The following is a 21721-nucleotide window of genomic DNA, read 5'->3' as shown; positions in this document are numbered from 1 at the left end:
CTCTGGGCCAGTCACTTCTCTCTCAGCCTAACCTACTTCACAGGCTTGTTGTGAGGAGAAACTTAAGTATGTAGTACACCACTCTGGGCTCCTTGTAGGAAGAGCGGGATATAAAAGGTAAAAGTAAATTTTAAAAAATATTATATATTACATAATATATTATGTAATTGGTATCTCCCAGCCTACCTGGAGATGCCAGGGATCTGTTTATTATTTATTTTTACATTTGTATCCTGCTCTTTCTCCAAGAAGCCCAGAGCAGTGCACATGGTTATGTTTATCCTCGCAACAACTCGATGACGTAGGCTAGGTGGAGAGATCAGTGATTGGCCCAGAGTCACCGGGTAAGTTTCATGGCTGAGTGGGGATTTGAACTAAAGGGCCTTCTCCGTTGTAGCCCCTGGACTTTCGAATGTGCTCCCTGTTGAGATAAGAGCCTCCTCATCTCTGCTGCCTTTAAAAAGGCACTGAAAACACACTTATTCACCCAGGCTTTTAATTAGATTTATAGTTTTAAATAATTTTAATACTGGTTTTTAAATGTTTTTAATCTTTTAAATAATTTTAATTGTTAATTGATTTAATGTTTTAAATGATTTTAATTGTAAGCCACCCAGAGATGCAAGTTTTGGGTGGTATAGAAATATTTTAAATAAATAAATAAATAAATAAATAAATAAATAAAGAAAGAAAGAAAGAAAGAAAGAAAGAAAGAAAGAAAGAAAGGGTTGAAGCTGGGACTATCTGCATGCAAAGCAGCTGCTCTTTTCCCAAGCTATGATTCTTCCCACTAGCACAATGCTAACTCTCCTGCCTTGCATTTATTGCAAAACAAATGTCTCTTCCCCCTACCCCTTGTGACAGCCTCCAGTTAGGATATGGAGTTGCCTACCCGCGAGGAAATGGACAGTGGTATCTGCCAGCAAACTGCCTCATGCATAGGAGCCAGGCACTTTCAGGTCATTCCTGCCTTGTTTTGTGGAGAGTAACTTTTCTTAGAAAGAGCACTGACACCATTCGAAACACTAGATAAGGAATGGCGATCAAAGGAAATAAAATAAATCTTTGAGTAATGTTAATACCATTGGAAGCATTTAAGGCGTATGACGATCCTTGACAGGAACTAGTCACTGAATTGTTCATGAAGTTGTAGCTCCCGCTGTTCAAAAACGGCATGCCGTGCGTCTCCTGAATGGCTGCAGAGGACCCATAGTCAGGAGGTGATCTGGTGCTGTTGGGAGACACAGCACAGCTGCTGCTGAAGTAATCTCTGGGGAACCGCTGCTCATTTGTGGCTGGGAAGTGGCTGGCTTCTGCCCGGTGCTGATAGGCTCCAGAAGAGGCATGGGTCTGGGTCCGGAACATGGCTGGGTAATTAGCACTGACATTGTAAAAATTCTGATTTGGTTGTGGTACAGTCTGGTATAAGGGTTCTGAATACGACACGCAGTGGGAATGTGCAGATACTGCTGGTGGCCCTGCACTCGGAGGACTCCCGGCCATTGGTCCCTGGTTGATCACACTGCCTCGACTGACCATGGCTGGAGAAATGGGCGGAGTCATGAGATGGCCAGTGTTCTGAGAGAGCTCTGGTTGACCTGGGGAAGTAAGCAGGGGTTTAGTTGGTTCGTACAGAGAAGTTTTAAAAGCCAGCCAACAGGGAAGTGCCCAGAGGTTGATGGGCTGCTTTCTCCCATGTGCCTTACAGTAACATTGTGCACATAAGAAGAGGAAGACAAGGGGGCAAGAGGACCATTGTTCCTACCTGTCAGCTGCAGATTCTCATTGTTCCCTGTGGGAAATGGATTCAGAGCAGAGGGCATGCCGCTGTGTTGACTGGTTGACAAAGGGAAATAGGCTTGCTCCACAAGGCATTCATTTTTCACGGAAGCATCACTGGAAACTATCCCAGCTTTGTTGCGGTTTGCCAGGAAACAAGAGCTTGGGGATGCAGTAAAAGCAGCTTTACTTGCATCTGGAAAAAATAAGATAGGATGAGTGCTCTATTAAACTTGAGCAGGGGTTCTCAACGTTGGGTCTCCAGATGTTATTGGACTTCAACTCCCATAATCCCCTGCCCGGGCGGCCTTTGGTTAGGAATGATGGGAGTTGAAGTCCAATAACATCTGGGGACCCAACACTGAGAATCCCTGAACTAGAGTATGTGTTCTCAGTATTGCTATATATATGAATTTTACACAGAAGAGTAGGCTGTTAGTGGGTCAGTCATACTGTGTAAATTCTCCAAATCAGGTGATTATTTGGAAGCTTGAGCATTACAGTCCTGAGATAGGAAGCACTTCCTGTGTAAAATGGGAAGCAATAGCACACAGATTTTCTCTTGAGGGGAGATGCATGAATGCCATGCACGTTTGCGACTTACAATTGTTTGCAACTTGCATTCCCATCGTGGATTTCCCCCAGTAACTAAGCAGAAGGAGATCAGGCATAATGACTGTCTCAGCCCCATAGCTGGTTAGATATGCAAGACCACTTGACAGCTAAGGAAAATACTCACTGATACACTGCACAGAGAAACACTGATGGCCGAGAGAAGCACTTGTACTGCTGTGCGGCTCTACAAAGCACTCCCGCAGCACTGCTGCAGAGGCAGGCGGCTCCATTCCTACTAGGCGTTGCACTATCACAGTTGCTACACTTGGTTTATTCCTAAAGGAAGTGGCAACAAGTGATGGTGCACCACTTAGTAGGAAAGGCGCAGCCTTGCTGCCTCCAAAGCAGTGCTTATGTGCTTTGTAGAGCCGCCCAGGGGTGCAGGCGCCTCTCTGATCTGCACAAAATGTGACTACTTTCAAAGGCTATCTTAAAAATTCTTTAGTACATTTGCAGGGTTTGGAAGTGCTTCTTATGATCTTTAGGGCATTATTCAGGGTACCCTGTTAAGAGCATCTTCAATTTGATGCCAGTGAACAGTTAGGGTTCAGCACACCTAAGAGATAATGAGATTAACTTCTTTCCTATGTGCTGCTGGGATTTCTAAGATCACATGTGGGGGGCTTCTTTTGCTTCCCATCTCTATTCCACATCCAGAAAGCAAGGACACATAGAGGGAGGGACTGTCAAGAGTCTCACATGGAACTCCATCTAAGCCATAGTCTGAAAAGCATTTGGAAGTGCTGTAAGATCCTTTTGTCCAGATTGGCATTTGGTGGCTGATCTGGCCCAGCCAGAGCTGGTTTTAATCATATCATTGGCCTTGACATAATTGGTCTTTCTCCACCCTCACCCCAGAAATAACACTCATGAGCCTGCCATATAGTGCTTTTTACTCTTTAAACTAGAAGACTTTAACTCTATCACGCCCGTCCTAATCTGAATCGGACCTCTCCTTGTGTTCTGTTTGCCATAGGCAAAAAAGAAGCTTCCACTGGGATAAACTGAAGCGATTCCCCCAGGGCAAACTGGACATCTAAGAGGAAGGTTAAAGCCCCCAACCCATCCTGCTGCAGTCCAGATGGGGTCCCTCCATACACATTTCCCCCCCTCCCCTGCCACCACAAAAGAATGCTGGGCCAATGACATAATTAAAGTCATGTCTAGGTTGGTCCTGAAATTACATTGCTAAGTGTGCCTGTATAGACTTTTGGATAAAATTGTAGAGACATTTAAATGAATAAATCATTTATATTAAATATGAGAGGCATAACTTTATAATGACCTAACTTTAAATATGTCAAAGCAACCAATAAACCTGGCCAGCCATGCTTAACTTTAATATTTTTTTAACACATTGTCCAAGTTTCAGGACTTTCCAAACTACCAATCCCAATTACCCAGATTCTTCATATACTTGTCCAGTAGATTCTGGAGCTCTTGTTCTTTATCATTGTTGAACTGGGTCTCCATGGCCAGCAAGATGTATTCGTCTAAAAGCATGCGGATGAGATGAAATGAGCCTTGCAAGGGGAGAAAGGTGGAGAGAGCATGGATGTTGTAAAGTTATCTTGGTGACCATCTCTCAGCACTTTACAAGAAGCCAGTGAAACAAACAAATAATTGTTGGACTTTAAATGACCTGCTAAGACCAACAAGGAGCAATGCTTAACTCCTTGTTCTAATCTTGCTTTGCACTGGCCCACCTCGTTCAATATGTTTACTGTCCTGTAGGTTATTTGGCCACTAATGACATCAAAGTACAACACTGATGAAAGTGAGACGTGCTTTATACTTGAAGAGGGCATACATTAGAGGAAGATAAGGCTGAACTCTGTGAGGAGCCTGGGTTTGCTGGACTTCAGGCTCCCTTGTACTAAAGTGACTGGAGGAGCCTTGGCCTATGCTTCGAAAAGAGAAGTAAGCCAAATGCAAATGGATTAAATTGTCTTGCAATCTGGATTTAATGGCTCATTTAAGATATCCTTTCCAGTAATGGCTGATGACTTGGAAGAGCTGCAATATCTACCCACCCACACCTTCCCCACACCAGGACTGTTATAGGAGTTCTAGAGGGAAGACTACCTTTAAAACATGTGACTTCAAAAATTACCTCCAAATATTGCCTATACTACCCTCCAATATTACCAGATATTACCCTCTAGATATTACCTATAGATGGCACTGAGGGGGAACCAGAAAAAACATTGGATTCACAAAAGGGGGAAACTGTGTTTCTGAGGAGGTTTGCTTTTTCATCAAACTGAGCCATGGGGATCTTCTCTTTATATATATTAATGATAAGAATTTTTTTTAAAGATTCTGAGTGCCTTTCCATCAAGTCATCCTCCAGCAATTTTGGTGGTGGGGAAGCTACTTGTTGGCAGGAGGTGGGGTGGGGGACGTTCCTCCCACCATCTCCCCTCTGATTCTGCCTGTGCTGGACTGGAAGTAATAGTTTCCTCTATGTGGGACAATGTGAGCAGAATTCCGGGGCAAGTTGAGCCCGGACCCTCTCATTTAAACATAGCTGTAGATCTTGAAATTTTAATAATGAAAATTTTAATAATGAAACAGACCCATTGCTTTTGATACAAATATATCAATACTCCTACTCAATAAATTTTCAATACTCAAGAAATTTAATTTCTTGAACTTCCCTATAATAGATTCAAAATGACTTTGACTGGTCAACAAGAGACCTTGCCTACTAGTATAAATATTATTATAAATATTAAAAGAGATTTCATTATTAGGTGGCAAATAAATGAATGAATAAATAAAAACATTTCCCCTCCAAAGAATAAAATTTTGAGCCAGTCCTGTTTAGCAGTTACTTTTTAAAATTCAGATCTTACTGCCTGAGCAGCATCTAACTGGATCATATCCTCTGAAAGTGTGGTTGCAAAGTGCCAACCCAAATCAAAACTAATGTGGGGTGTCTCATGTGAAAGAAGTAATCCAAAAGTCAGAAACAAGTCTTAAAGGACAGAGGCAAACTTAACAGATGACAACCCTTTTGAACAGAAGGGAGGCTCTAGTTAGACATTGCCCCAATTAAAGTGGACAAATAGTTTTAATAAAGCCAGGTACCAAAACTTGATGCATTGTTCAAAGTGAGATTGTGCATTACTCGAGCTCCAAAAAAGCTCCACTTGAGAAGGAAGTCTTGTGCTCTCTTTTTCAATGATCGACCATTCTGCTTGCTTGCCTAAAAAGGGGGCGGGGAGGAGGAGGAGGAGGAAGAAACATTATATTCATTCTTATATTTATATCTTGCTCTTCCTCCATGGAGCCCATAGCAGTGTACATGGTTTGGTCACAACAAACCTGTGAGGTAGGTTAGGCTGATTGATAAATGACTGGCCAAGATAAATGACTGGCCAGTGAGTTTCATAGCTGAACAGGCATTTGGACTCAGGTCTCCCAGATCCCAGTCCAATACTATACCATAGAGAAAGAAGTCAAAGCAGAAGCCTGAGCCAGTTTGGAAGGGCGGCATACAAATCAAATCAATAATAATAATAATAATAATAATAATAATAATAATAATAATAATAATAATAATAGGGTGCAGTTCCAAAAGACCTTGAAGAGCACCTCAACCACATAGGGGCCACAGAAATCACCATCAGCCAATTACAAAAAGCAGCTTTACTGGGAGCAGCCTATATTCTGCAACAATATCTATAACAATTGACAATAAAATTCAGCCATCCCAGGTCCTTGGGAAGGACTCGATGTCTGGATAAAACAAACCAGTCAATAACACCTGTCTGACTGTGTAAACAAGAAATAATAATAATACAAAGATCTACAAATTGAAATTGAATAAATATGTTGTAGAGAGTTGGCTTTATAAGAACAGTAGCTTGCATTCTGCAAAGAGACCTGCAGGTGGTCTGGGCACTGGTGGACCTGTTGAATGCTTGTAACACAGCATGGATGCCGTTGTGCAAGAGCACTCCTGTGCAAACATAGGAAATAGAACACACACAGCATCCACACTGATTTGTGAGCACGCAGCAGTTCCTATTGTGCCCAGAATGTCCATGGGATGCTGCTCAGTATGTAAGCCAGTATTCCTGAGGAGCAATTCATATATCACTCTTGCTTGTTATGAGACTGGAGACTGTGTGTTTTCTCTCTAGGATCATGACTAGCTATCACAGAGCTTTTCCAGATGCCGATATATTCCAACATCAGCACCACCTATGATGGAAAATAAAATGGAAAATCCACATTATGAAGAAGGATGTGTAATATTATTGGTGACAATCTACAGCAATCCATGAAACGACTTACCTTTTTCAAGTCAGAATAAAAAGAGTATGCGAAGTGTCAGATGTTTCATGGGTTGCAGCAGATGGCACTAAGAATACTATACAACATCCATCTTCATAGTGTGGATTTAATGTTTTATCTTCTGTAGTAATGTGCACTAATATTGGCATATATCATTGTCTGGTTAGGTCTAGTTATCATTAGAACAGATCATGATTTTACAAGCTTCTGATGTATTTAGGGGGGAAAGTAACCACCATAGAAAGATTTTCATTAGTGTTAAAAACTGCTCCGATGGCCAGTTCAACCTATGTCTATTTTTATCACAATCACATTGTCTCACAAGTTTGTGTAAATTGACCTCCATTTCAGAACCATGTAGCATAATTTAAAAAACTACAACCTGCTGACTATACCCTAACAGTGATTTGTATCCCTAGGACTTTGTCCCCTGTAGCCGAAAGTAAGCGTATTTGCATTTGTGCATATTCTTCCCTGATATTCTTGCTTCTTATCTTCCAAACTTCCCTCCTCATGGTCTCTCCCAGTTGGCATCTGGATGGAGGCTTGTCAGGTCAGCCTTCTCTCTCTTTTGTTTAGATTACTCTGTGCTATGTATGTCAATGTGGAGATTTGTAAAACCAACCAACCAACCAACAAATAAATGATTTATTCATGATGCTGAAAGTTGGATCGGTAATCACCCAGGCCACACACAGAATGAGCAGATTATCAGCCTGCAAACTGTACCATTGCATACACCTTGTTCATTTGCCAGTTCTGTGTCTCTTGTTAGAGGATGTCCTAACACTAGCCACCTTACCCTACCATAGGGTTGCCACGTCCAAATGGTGAAAAAAGTCAATATCCTTCACTCAAAAAGTGGAAATAGAGGACACTATTCACACACAAAAAGTAACCACAAAATTTTGACTTTGCATAATATTTGCATATGTGTCTTGGCATTATATATGATCCCTGCTAACTTGGCAAAGAGGCACCTTTTAACGTGGTGATTCTCTTTATTTAGCAAGGGGAGAGTAACTGGCCCTATCCACTCCAGCACAGTACCTTCAGTAACTGTTGCTGGTGTCTATCTGATGTTTCTTTTTAGATTGTGAGCCCTTTGGGGACAGGTTTCCATGTTATTTATTTATTATTTTTCTGTGTAAACCGCCCTGAGCCATTTTTGAAGGGTGGTAATAATAATAATAATAATAATAATAATAATAATAATAATAATATTTTAGACAGTCAGACAGGTGTTATTGACTGGTTTGTTTTATCCAGACATCGAGTCCTTCCCAAGGACCTGGGATGCCAGAATTTTATTGTCAATGTTGTTGCTGTGGTTATAGGTATCGTTGCAGAATATAGGCTGTTCCCAGTAAAGCTGCTTTTTGTAATTGGCTGATGGTGATTTCTGTGGCCCCTATGGTGTTGAGGTGCTCTTCAGGTCTTTTGGAACTGCACCCAGGGCGCCAATTACCACTGGGATTATTTTGGTCTTTTTCTGCCACAGCCTTTCAATTTTCAATTTGTAGATCTTTGTATTTGGTGATTTTTTTCTATTTCTTTTTCTTCTATTCTGCTATTCCCTGGTATTGCTATGTCGATTATTTTGACTTGTTTTTCTTTCTTCTCGACTACAGTTATATCTGGTGTATTGTGTGGCAGATGTTTGTCTGTTTGTAGTCGGAAGTCCCATAATATTTTTACATCTTCATTTTCTTCAACTTTTTCAATTTTATGGTCCCACCAATTTTTGGCTACAGGTAGCTTGTATTTTTTGCAGATGTTCCAGTGTATCATCCCTGCTACCTTGTCACGCCTTTGTTTGTAGTCAGTCTGTGCGATCTTTTTACAACAGCTGATTAGGTGGTCCACTGTTTCATCTGCTTCTTTACAGAGGCGGCACTTGCTGTTTTTCTACTTTTTTTCCTACTTTTGCTCTTATTGCATTTGTTCTTAGTGCCTGTTCTTGTGCAGCCAGTATTAAACCCTCTGTTTCTTCAAGTTGCCATTCTTAAGCCATTGCCAGGTCTTGGTTATGTCTGATTTTCCACTTATATTGTGCAAATATTGACCATGCAGTGGCTTACTTTTCCATTTTTCTGCTCGGTTCTTGATTTGTTCTTTCTTGTAGGCCTGCTTTCTTTCATTGGTGTTGAATAGTTTCTCATTATTGACCATTTGAAGTGCATCTTCTTCACTGTCCTTGATATGTTCTTCAAGGCCTCTTTTCTCCTCCTCTACTGTTTGATGGACTTGCAGCATTCCTCTTCCACCTGAGCTGCGAGGGAGGTATTGCCTATCAACATCACTGCGAGGGTGCAGAGCATGATTGATGGTCATGATTTTCCTGGTCTTACGATCTAGTGTCTCTAGCTCTGCCTGGGTCCAGTCTATTATTCCTGCAGTGTATCTGATAACAGGTATAGCCCAGGTGTTTATGGCTTGTATGGTGTTCCCGCCATTGAGTTTGGACTTTGGTTTTTCTAACTTTCCTGATGTATCACTTCCCATTTTTCTTTTAACTTCAGTGTGTGCAATGTTATCAGCCTGGAGAATGCCCAGGTATTTGTAATGTTCTTTCTCTTCCAGGTTCTTGATCTTGCTTCCATTGGGCAGTTCTATTCCTTCTGTTTTTCTTATTTTCCCTCTGTTCATTATTAATGCAGCACACTTGTCTAGTTCAAACTCCATTGCTATATTGCTACTGAATATACAGACAGTATTTAGCAGTGATTCGATTTCTGACTGGGACTTTCCATACAACTTCAGATCGTCCATGTACAGCAGATGGTTGATTTGACTTGATGTTTTAGATGTTTGGTATCTGAGGCCTGTTTTGTTGAGTATTTGTGAAAGTGGGGTCATGGCGATTACAAACAACAGAGGGGATAGTGAGTCCCCTTGGAAAATACCTCTTCTAATGCTAACCTCTCCAAGTGTCTCGCCATTGATTGTTAACTGTGTACTCCACATGCTCATTGCTTTTTAAATAAATATCTGAATGTTTTGGCTGACACCAGTTGTTTCTAAACATTTTAGTATCCATGTGTGAGGCAATGAGTCGAAGGCTTTCTTGTAGTCAATCCATGCAACACTTAGATTAGTTTTTCTTCTCTTGCAGTTTTCTAAAATCATTTTGTCAATCAGCAGCTGGTCTTTTGTGCCTCTGGTGTTCGGGCAATTTCCTTTCTGTTCAACTGGAAGCTGCTTATTAGTTAATAAGTGTTGCATTACTTCATCTGCTATTATTCCAGTTAATAATTTGAACATGGTTGGCAGGCAGGTTATTGGTCTATAATTACTTGGAACTGCACCTTTTGCTGGGTCTTTCATGATGAGATGAGTTTTCCCAGTTGTTAGCCATTGTTCAATATCACCTCCTTGCAAAATGTGATTGAACTGTTTTGATAGTTCTTTATGAAGGCTTGTTAGGTGTTTAAGCCAAAAGCCATGCAGTTCATCGTCGCCTGGAGCAGTCCAATTTTTAATTTTATTTGCTCTTTCACTTATTAATTCTGGTGTTATTATTAGATCTTGCATTTGTTGGTTACATTTTTTGACCTCTTTCATCCAGCCTGCTTTTTTATTATAATCTATTGGATTGTCCCATAATTTCCCCCAGAATTGCACTGTTTCTTCTTTATTTGGTGTTTCTAGGTTTCTTGCAGTTTCTCCTTCTATGCTTTGGTAGAAACGTCTCTGATTCGACTGGAATTGGAGATTCTGCCTGTGTTGTGTAGTTCTGGCTTCATATCTGCTAATCTTCTTTGACAGTGCTGTTATTTGCTGCTTTATTATTTCCAGGACTTCTCTAATTCTCCTTGAATCTAGGTGGTATTTTTGGATAAGATACTGTTTGGTGTTTTCATTCTTCAGCTTCTTGTCTTTCATATCTTTCAATTTACTAGCATCTGATCTAAGCCTGGAGATTTTATTTTCTAATCTAATCTTCCATTTAGAGGATGTACTACTTTCTTTTTTGACAGGTCCATTGATCTTATATCCGAGCTCTTGTGTTGTTATTGTTGCTGCACTGTACATTAGTTGGTTTGTTTCTTGCAAATTCTTGGTTGTTATTTCTGCAAGTGCAGCATTGACATCTTTTAATGCCTGAGCAAGTTGTTTTTTGGCAACTGTTTTTAGAGCTGGAATTCGAACCCTGGTGGGGTTGCCCAAACACCAGAGGCACAAAATAATCCCAGTGGTAATTGGTGCCCTGGGTGCAGTTCCAAAAGACCTTGAAGAGCACCTCAACACCATAGGGGCCACAGAAATCACCATCAGCTAATTACAAAAAGCAGCTTTACTGGGAACAGCCTATATTCTGCGACGATATCTATAACCATTGACAATAAAATTCTGGCATCCCAGGTCCTTGGGAAGGACTCGATGTCTGGATAAAATAAACCAGTCAATAACACCTGTCTGACTGTGCAAACAAGAAATAATAATAATAATAATAATAATAATAATAATAATAATAATTATTATTAATTGGATAATTTGAGAATACAGCTCACCACTGTGAAACTGATGACCAGGTGAGCTGTATGTCTGCTCGGACTGCTGTCTAGGTGTAGAGTTCTCAAGGCCCCTGCTGCTTAACCGTAAATTCATCTCCTGGTTAGGTTTAACACACACACACACACACACACACACACACACACACACACACACACACGAGTCCTCTGTCCTCCTCCCCTATGGGCCACCCAGCCTGCTCTCCCCAGCCAGGCCAGCAACTTCACTTCTTGGCTTGAGGCAGGCCAGCCAGCTAGCTGCCAAGCGAGGCAGCCTCTTTGCATGCTGGTGCAAAGTGCATGTACAGTCTCCCACTTGCTTGCTCTTCTCTGCAACTACAAACATTTATATCTGGCTTTTTAGCAGAAGGTTTCACAGTGGTTTTCATAGTAGAAAAATAAATAATAATAAGCCCCCCTGTCCCCAAAGGGCTCCCAATCTAAAAAGAAATGCATGGTAACACCAGCATCAGCCACTGAAGGAATGCTGTGCTGGGGTTGGATAGGGCCAGTTGCTCTCCCCGTGAGAAACAGAAGAGACTCGCCACTTTAAAAGGTGCCTTTTTACTCAGTTAGCAGGGGTAGCTGCTAACTGAGTAAAGTTAGTCAGCTAACTGCTAACTTCTCAATACCACCACCACTGCCACCTCATGAAGGAAGCAAGCCACAATCCTGGATTCGCCTATCCGTTCTCTTGTATCACATGGCTCTGCAACCTGCCACTGAAGCAGGAGCTCCCCTCTGGCTTCCCCACTGGATGGATGGTCAGTAGGAAGGGGAAGGAGGCAGAGGAAGAGACGCTGCTCATGAGATCAAAGCGTTCTGAGTGAACAAAATGTTCCAGCTGCTCCCCAGCACTTCAGACACAACACATGCACAGACACACAAAGAGTCGTTTGGTCCCCAAAATAGTCTCTATTCTTCCTAATGCAAAAAAGTAGTTTGGTCCTCAAAATAGTTACACGTCCTCTATAAAAGTCCCTAGTTGGCAACCCTACCAGGACTCGGCAGCTTGTGATGACATTATAAGCTGCCACTTTCTCAAACAGCAAACAAAATGAAGCCAGTTGGTGTGATGGAGAGGCCCTGCACTTTTAATTGAACAGAAGGTAGAGGGCAATGGAAGGATTACGTGTTCTGTAAATCATTACCACTTACTCAGCTAATCTTGATTCATATAGTAAATTGTTCAGCATTTTTTTCCCCAGACGTGGGAGGAAAACACTGGAAACTATACCTGTTTGCCCTAGAACAATGTTCTGTAACAGATGTTAAATGGTGGGCAATTCCACTCTCCCCCGCTTTCTCTGTTTAAGAGTGATTATTGAAAGATTAGCTAAACAAAACTGAGAATACCCTTTTACTATATTCTGTTTCATTTTAGACTTGAGATTGAGGACTCAAGTATCCTTTGTGGAATAATAGATATAAATGTATAGATTTCAGTCTTCAAGGTCTTACCTTCCTATAAAACTTAATATTATATCTTCATACAATAGATTTAGGTAGATTAAAATAGGTTAGGTAGAAAGACAGACAATCCCTTCAGTTGATAAAACTAGAGAGAGAGAGAGAGATGTGTAAGTCCAAACTAATGACTTTGTTTTTAAAAGGTTTTTGGCTTTCTGTTTCCTTTGATAACTATTGAACAATTCCAGTAGGCCTTTCACTATATAGCAACACTATATCTGTTGCTATGGCAGAGCAGTTAAACAGCTTCTTCAACCTCAGTGTAAGACCATAAACCAAAATAATTCCTTTATACTTATATTTGAAGACTATTTGCATATTCCATTAAAATACTGCTTACCATACACAAATCCCTGCCCCATTAGACAAATTCAAAGCATGTTTTATTTATGTTATATAGTGTGTGGTTTTGCCAGTGGGATGGTACCTGGAACAGCCATAACAGCATCCGCAAAATAAAACACAGTGGCCGGCATGAGGTGCCTTTCTCAGAGACAGGGAGACGGAGACGGAAGCAGGAGGGCGGCTGTTGAGAATGGACAGTAGGGCTACCAGTGCTACTGCCCTCTCCCCCATTTGCAATAATGGGAAAGAACACTGGGACTGCTACCACCCACTCTCCAGCCTCACTGCTTCTTCCACCTCTGCTGCAGCAGCTCCACAAGTCGCTCTACTGGAACATAGGAAGCTGCCTTATACCGAGTCAGACCATTGGTCCATCTAGCTGAGTATTGTTGACACAGACTGGCAGTGACTTCTCCAAGGCTACAGGCAAGGGTCTCTCTCACTCTCAGCCCTACCTGGAGATGCCAGGGAGGGAACTTGGAACCGTCTGCAGAAGCTCTTTGCAGAATGGCTCCATATCTTACCGTGCTTACATTCAGTCTCCCATTCAAATGCAAACCAGGGTGGACACTTCTTAGCAAAGGGGACAATTCATGCTTGCTACCACAAGACCAGCTCTCCTCCATGTCTATGTCCCTAAGAACTGCACATCAGTCAATAAAAACACTTAAAAACCTAAATAGCATAATATGGTGTTATCACTAATGAATTAATACAACCAATCTTCAGTCTTCACACTACTAAGGCTTGATTCATATATTACTGGAGTAGATTCAAGTGGAGTGGGAGCACAATTTGTAATGAAAATGTATGCTCCCACTCCAATAATGTATGAATCAAACCAGAGTGGTGTGAAGATTGAAAATTTATTGTATATATTTATTATTATTCAGAGAACATAGTGATGTGATCCCTGCATTCATAATCTTGTGCAGGAATTGCGTGTGCACATTAGACTGCACCCAGAACTGTGGAGATTAGATTTTCCAAAACAGTCGCTATGATCTGCCTGAAGCCCCCTTAAGAGATGATGCAGATCCATGCCACTGAGAATTATCTGGGTTAATCACATACATGTGCAGGGATGGGTCAGTCATGGATTTGATAGCAGGGCAGATGCCAATAGCATGGGAGATACTCCACTAAGAGGAAAAGGTTCTAATTACAGATGAGGAAAAGACCTATGCAATCAGCATGAAGACACGATTACAATATTCATGCACACTTCCCAGTACCATGGGATCATTCCAGAGTAAGTACCTCCAATGCCATTGATTGTATGTGTGTGAATGAGAGGGGGTTGGGTGGGGTTGGGAGTGGTGTGGTGTGTGGGGATGCAAGTACATTGTTTCAGATCAAGTTTAATTTCATTCTTCAGGTTGGATGCAACTGCTAAAATTTACCTTGATAACCCATTGCTCAACCACAGTATCCAGCCATTCAATAAATGACTCCACAGTGGCGTTCTTCTTTAAAAGGTCCTTGAGTTCTTGGAACACTGTAATAGCATATAAAAAGGAGAAGATGTGGTTGCATTCTATTTGGAATAGAAGAGAAAGTCACACACCAGTCACTGATAGTTTCGTAGCATGTAAAGGAAGGAAGGAAAGAATTAAGAGCCATGCTGTGGGGTGGCATCTGAGAAGACAGCATCTTATAAGGCAGGGGTAGCTTCCCATCACCCCAGCCTCAATCTAATATGACTGGGAACGATGGGCAACAGTTAGAGAGTCTCAGGTTGGCCACCCCTATTACACAGATTTTCCTTAAGCTTATCAAGCCAAATATTGGATTTATTTTCCAGCGGCACTGATAGTTGCTGATAGTTGTTGTGGAAATCTGCTTTGCGAGGGAGTGATTTGGAGTGGGAAAGGGACAAGATTTGCATCTGCTTAACTCTTTGTGTTTCCAGCATTTCTCTGTTCCGGGTCTTCCTCTCCCGCCAGCATTCTCTGCCCTGCAGGCTCCTAAATGTGTGTATCTGGGTTTTGGAAATGCCATAGAGAGCAAAATAGTTTGGGCACCATTTGAAATGGCCTCATTCCCCTTCTTTGCTCTCAGTATTCCCATCTCAAAGCAGCTTCTCTGAAGACAAAAAGGGGGTGGGTTACATGCATTTGCATGTCACATTAGGACTATTTTTTTTTGTTTTCGTTGAGCACTGTTTGCAAATAGAGTGCCCACAGGAGCATGCTGGAAAGCAACACCCACCCCCCTGGGCATCTGTAACCTATGGAAAGGATCCCTCTCTGAATATGAGCACAGCATTTGTCTCCTCAGGGAAATGCTGTACTTATGGACCGAGCAGAGGCAAAGCTACAACTGAGCTGGCATTGGGGATGGGGCTTGTTGGTGCTCTTCTGTGGATGCTATATTGCATCCAAACTTTGGATAATGACTGAATAGGGCTACTATCAGGCCCTTAAGAGAGCTGCATACCCTTTTTAGCCTTCATCTAATCCTCCTTTGACTCTCTAGCTTGGCTCAAGACACAGGGCATGATCCAGTCCAAGTTAGGCAGTTTTAAAGTCCTCTTGCTTAACACTCCAATTGAACTTAGTCAAAATTAAAATGCTTTCCTTTGGGCAGGTCATGACCAAACGGAATAACTCCTTGTTCACACCATTACTTTGAGCAACTTAGAGTAAAGTAGCAGAAATGTTCTAAACTAGCTGTATCCTAGAGATCTTGGGCTGGTTACTTTGAGCTAGGGAGACCTGGAGTAACACATCTCGGAGTCCCATGCATCCTGTAATATGAACACCTCCTGTGGATTAATCAGTTCTTACCTGTTTCATAGCAATGAGAAATCTATGCAAGCAGAAAAGAAGAAAGAATGGAGTAAAAAGAAGAGGACAAGAAGTTATATTGAACATGTAAGTAGGTATTTGAGTTCTTACTTGAGAAAGCAAAGAAAAAACAGGTAAAAACTGTGATTATCATTATTTCTTATGTGACAGTCTATGTTTACTACCATGTATAGAATCAATAAGTCTAACCTGACCCAAGGATAACCTTAGCCAAGTGACCATATTCATCCCCAGAGAGAAATTCTGTTGAGCAATGGTGCCGAAATGATTCTACTAAAATCTGAAAGTCTGTTCCTTGGAAGAATTTGAAACTGCCAGAATTTCAAATAATAGTTTCAGCTGTCTACAATCAATTGCCCTGATCCAAAGTTCTATCACTTTTCAAAGTCCACATTGAGCTCCATGAAAGTTCTGCTTCTACATACAGTTCAATGTCAGGGACACTTCAGTGCAGTGACAAGGTGTGCAGAGAGCTGTTCCCGACATAAGTGAACTAGGAAGCCCCTGCTGACATGGAGCTTCCGCTGTAAGTAAATATAAGCCTATATTCTTACATAAAGTTTAAGTTGGCTGCATTTCAAACGTACATTCAATGTAGCCCTCCCCATCAGAGTCCATGCTTCCTGTGACTGTGAGCAGTGCCTGAGATCCAATGCTGTGCAGATCTACCTTCTCAATATCAGCAACCATGGCGTTCACTATATGTTGATCGAAAAGAGCTGGTCGAGCAATCTGTGAGTAGACAACGTGAAAAATATGCTGAAGTTGGCACAGGTGGAGTGGGAGAGAGAACTGAATAATGCTCATTGTTTCTTTCAAAGCTGAAGATTCTCATTTTGGGGGGTACAATATTTGGCATGGGCATTTTCTTTGCTGCACATAAATACTAAAATTATTATGATAAATAAACAAATAAATAAATAAATAAAAATAGTACAAGAAACTAGAAAATCATCCAGTCCTACACCTCATCCCAAGGTCGCAGCAGCCACATGTGACTTTCCTCTGGGTTTGCACAACATCTTTTGTGCCCTGGGGAACAGATGAAAGCACACAGATGGGGGGAGATAGAAAGGACACAAAGATAGAGAGGCTTGAGCCATAAGCAAACAACATGTCAGTTGGCTAAGGTGAAAATGCAGGATTAATCCACATCCCACATATGTTTGTAGCCCTGTGTGTTGTAAAGGAGCAATTCACCTCCCCGCCTCACTTCAAAGGGGTATAATTTGAGTCAAACTTCACCTGCATCAGTTACAAGGCGCTTCTAGTGCAAACACTTCAGATGAGCAGGAACTTCAGATCAACAGTGACTTGTGGTAGACTAGTTCTTTGGGGATTTAAAGGCCAAATGAGATGACATGCCTATTGGGACCTTCATGCTTCATTTTTTAAAAATGTAAATAGCACACCCAGAGAGCTGGTCCCTATTGGAATGCCTGTGAGAAGGGGATTTAACCCTTTCCCACCACTGTGGTTCCAATCTGGTTCCAAATCATAGCTATTTGCCCCAGGAGAAAACCTCCCATTGGTGTCAATGGGAGCCATGGTGGAACCCAATCCAGATTGGGACTACAGGGGCTAAAGGTTAAAGCACCCTGCCCCCTTTCCCCTATCATTATTTTAATCTGAATAGATATCCTATTTAGGTTAGAAAATTCAAGCTCACATTAGTCCTATCAATTTAGTTTGCCCTTGGCACTAGTATTAATAGGATCTACTTATGGGAACAAGATTTTACCTCCACTCCGGATACATGTCCTAAATCTACAATTTAGCCAAATCATGGCTGTGCCATGATAACCTTTAGGATCTAGACTCTTTTTATACCTGGGCTAAGTGCAAAAAGGATGTCTGACGCTTCAGAGAAGATACAAATCGTCGTGCTATTGGCAATTTCTTAGTCGTAAGGTCTTCCGACAGATTTTCTAGTGACGAAACAATCCAGTGTTCCCAATTTTTAGCAAAATTTCTTATGTCGGCCAACAAACTATAAGGAAAAGAAAAACACTGTATAGCATCAGTATTTCTGGATGAATATGAGATATCTCCATGAGGTGTGACCAGACAAAACAACAACAACTTTTATATACCAATTTTCAACAAAGGTTTCCACTCCCCATACCTTCTACACAATTACACTCCCTGCACCTTCTACCCCAGTCTCTCCTGCCCTCCCCCCACTTCTCCCCCATTCTCCAACGGGTGGCAGGGCTTCACCCACCACCCGTCCTGGCCCTCCAAAGGGTAGCGGGGCTTTGCCCGCCGCCCGTCCTCCTCCGTCCCTCCTCCGTCCCTCCTCTGTCCCGGCCCTCCATCCTCCTCCTCAGCTTGTCCTCCCTGCTTGTCGTCCCCCAGCCATTCAACCATCACCTCCCTCCCTCAGCTGCTCAACCATTCTCCTCCCTCAGCCGTGACCTCCCTCAAGCACAACCCCTGTGGAGTCTCGCCAACTGCCTCCTGGCATGTGCCCCTCCCTCCCACCCTTGCGGGTGTCTCCCCCTCTGGGCCTGCCATTGGTCACGGCTGCAGCGGGGGTGGGGCTTGCCACATCCCCATACATCCCCCTGGTCCATCTACAGGAATTAATATTATAGATAGATAGATGCTGGTCAGTTCAATTCATAGACTTCATAAGTCAATACAAGCCAGGCTCCACTGTTTGAGTTGGACAGAAAAGTAATCCCATTTGAATGCAGGAGTCACTGCATCAGCAAATAAGTTTATAAGACAGGAACAATGTATCCCACATCTGGTGAAGAGAGCCACTGGCATGGCAAGCTGAGCTGGTGCTACTACATCAGCTGCCACTGCCAGTTATAGCACAGTACAGTACCAATATGCAACAGATCTGGCTGTAGCTAAAGCAGCTCTTGCAAATGTTTCCAATTGCAATTTATTGAGCAATTAGTCATAACCCATTACACTGTAGGGGAAAGAACAATAAAGAATGAAAGCAAAACAAAAAAAAAAGATTCAAATCCAAGGAAATATATCCACTGAGATACCAAAGCAAAACTAGCCCTAATTACTAATGTACATAGACAACGTTCCTAATCTAAAGATCCTTGCCCTCAGATAATGCAGTATATTTCCAACTCAAACTGTACTCACCACTGTACAGATATTTGGCATAGTGAGCTAAAATGGTACCAATCATCTGTTTGGAGAGGCAGGGCTGGAGTCAGTCGCTCCCCCACAAAAGCTGGCAATCGCCATGGTTAAATCTAGCCCTGGTAACCATCTGTTTGGCACTGCATGCACAGACCCAGTTCGACGCAGGGAATTCTGTACACAGCCTTGGGTGCTGAATGTGAAGAGCCAGCAACAGAAACTATGCACATACCACCCTCTTGGACACACAGGTCTTGATTGCCCTTGCAAGGCAAAAATGGACATAAATGTAAGGGAACACCCATATGGGTACTGCATGAGATAATACTGCTGCCCATTAAGATCCTCTAGTTATACACTCTTAAACTGTCAAAGAATCAGCATTAAAAACAAAAAACAAAAAACCCCAATATAAATATGGGTCAAAGATTTATCTTAGACATTAGTTGCCACATTGTTTAGCTCTATATTTCCAATAGAACATCATATGCAGATAAGGACCTACCTTTCTGGCATTTCTTGCATAGTTGCAGGGATGAGTACATCTGTAAGAACCTGGAATAAAACAGCAGGACAACAGACATCTCTTTCCAGTTGATGCATTCAGATAGATTACACTTGGGGTATTATTCTCTTTCCAAATCCAGTAGAACTGCCTCATAATTTCAAATTGGAACTTTCCCCCCAAACTCATTGAAAATGTGAATTTATCAGACGGTGACATGGGCCCACCATGTTCCACAATCCTCAGGAACATATTCCTACAAATGGAAAGGTCTCTTGCAGCAAGGGGGAAGGAAGATAACACTGCTCCCTCCCATCCCCCTTTGTGCCCACTCAGCTAAGCAAGAATAGCACAAGAGTGCCACCGCAGGGACGCTGAAGGCTCTCTGAGACAATCCAGCCTTTCTTCCACCCACCTATTGCTGCACAGGATGTGGGCCATGATCTTAAGCCTGAACATGGCTTTGTCCACACAAAGAGGATCCACACAGATGTTCAGTTAGGTCCTCCGTCTTCCTCTATTTCAGCTCCCAGTTGGGTAATCTTCAGTAGGCCCATTGCTGGAAGGAGACGGAAGCCTTCAAGAGGATGAGTGGGACATGGAAATTGGCCCATGCAACCTGCCCATTCTAGTGGCAATGCACTTGGCTGGGAGGCAGCGTTGGAAGGCAGGAGGGCTCAGCTGAAGTTCTGTGGGGATCTCTTCCTTAGGGCAGAGAAGAAGGATTGTGCCAAGAAATGGTCACATTAAATAAGGGACTAACCCAGATGGCACTGTCTGAAAAGAAGAGAACTATATTTGTGCTAAACCGATTCAAGGGATTCAGCAGTGAATCACCTGAAGCTGATTTCTGTTCTACAGGTTGCTTCAGGTGAATCCAAGGGACTAGTTCAAAGACCCCTTACAACTTCTGAAGCTAACAAATCAAAGAGCTGGCAGGAACCAAAAACATCTTACCAAAAAGGCCACCCTCTAAGTACCCACACATTAATCTATGTACAGAGTCCAAGGAATAGATGCCAATCCAAACCAGCCAAAATTTTGGTTTCTTCTTCCAACTCTTTAAAATGTCTTTATGCTATCGTACAACAGTTATAAAATCAAGGTGGTAAAGATGGTAAAAGGTGTGGTAAAATCAAGGCCTGGGAAGTACCGCTACAGGTGAGAGCACATCACTTCAGGTAAGGGGAGACATTATTGAATGCTTCTCTCTACACACACACACACACACACACACACACACACACACACACACACACACACAGAGGTTCCTGGCAGAAAACTAGATGTCAGGGTGAAAGGCCTTCTCCTTGACATGCCCACTTTCTATATGCAGGGAATTTGTTTTGTATGGAAGGGCATTCAGTCAGGTACCTGTAGCCTCTTTGGGGAGCTTGCTGTAGCCGGGGGGGGGGGGTCCACGAGGGGGAGTTGATGGGGGGAGTCCACCTTTATGGAGGCCCCAAAGGGCCCCAAAGACCCTTTTTTACCCGGCCGTGGCGGTGATGAGGAAGGCCGGTGGGGGGAGAGGGAACCCCTCACAGACCGCCCCCCTTGGCTACAGCAAGCCCCCCAGAGCGGCTACAGGTAGTTACTTTTCATTAAAAAAATTTTTTTAAGTTCACGGACCTGCCGGACTGGACCGGCAGTTCAGTTCCAGTCTGGATGGAACCGGGGGGCGGGGTTCAGTTCAATCATGAACCCACAAACCCCCAGACCGAACTGTCAGACTGAGGACTGCCTGACCAGTTCTGCACATTCCTAGCCATCAGCTGGTGCTGCTGTGCACACTGCAGAAGTGGGCAGTTGCACAATTAATTAAAATTGCATATCCCCAGTTGTGTAGCACTACTTACATTAGAAACAATGTAATCTGCATTGCGCATCATGCCAGCCGGTAATCAGACATAGATTTACTATTTCACTGAGAACGAGGCTGTGAAGCAGGACTATCCTTAGAGAGCCCTGGTGGGGTGTGGGGCCCGGAGCAAATCAGCCAGTGCAGGCCCCGCTTCCAGTTAATTCTAATGGGGGTTAAAACTGCAAGGCTTGGGGCGGTTGCTCTGCTTGCCCTAAGGACAGCCCTGCTGTGAATAGACCATGCCCTTTAGAACACACCTTGTACAGAATTGAGTCGCAAACGCAGAAGATGTCGATGATAACAGGATTTTCAAGCAGGGGAAGAAGGTGATCAGGCATTCCTTGCCAGAAATGCAAGAGGAAATGTTGGATCTAGGAGAGAGCAAGCAGAGCACTGATATGAA

At 42.6% G+C, this 21721-nt stretch overlaps 1 protein-coding gene across 1 annotated transcript in view; it reads right to left on the bottom strand.

Annotated features, from left to right (window-relative positions):
* Nucleotides 1–21721, bottom strand: part of RFX6 (regulatory factor X6) — a 112923-nt gene that overhangs the window by 5636 nt on the left and 85566 nt on the right. Inside the window, exons 10-18 of the mRNA XM_053273711.1 lie at nt 21576–21689; nt 19458–19507; nt 17669–17828; nt 16426–16570; nt 14432–14526; nt 5488–5605; nt 3795–3917; nt 1766–1975; nt 1083–1598 (exon numbers count right to left, since the gene is read on the bottom strand). Coding sequence (XP_053129686.1) covers nt 1083–1598; nt 1766–1975; nt 3795–3917; nt 5488–5605; nt 14432–14526; nt 16426–16570; nt 17669–17828; nt 19458–19507; nt 21576–21689 — 1531 coding nt within the window. The remainder of the gene's footprint in view (nt 1–1082; nt 1599–1765; nt 1976–3794; nt 3918–5487; nt 5606–14431; nt 14527–16425; nt 16571–17668; nt 17829–19457; nt 19508–21575; nt 21690–21721) is intronic.

Source organism: Hemicordylus capensis, chromosome 1 (assembly GCF_027244095.1).
Source record: "Hemicordylus capensis ecotype Gifberg chromosome 1, rHemCap1.1.pri, whole genome shotgun sequence".
NCBI lineage: Eukaryota > Metazoa > Chordata > Lepidosauria > Squamata > Cordylidae > Hemicordylus > Hemicordylus capensis.
This window is presented reverse-complemented; position numbering and strand designations above follow the sequence as displayed.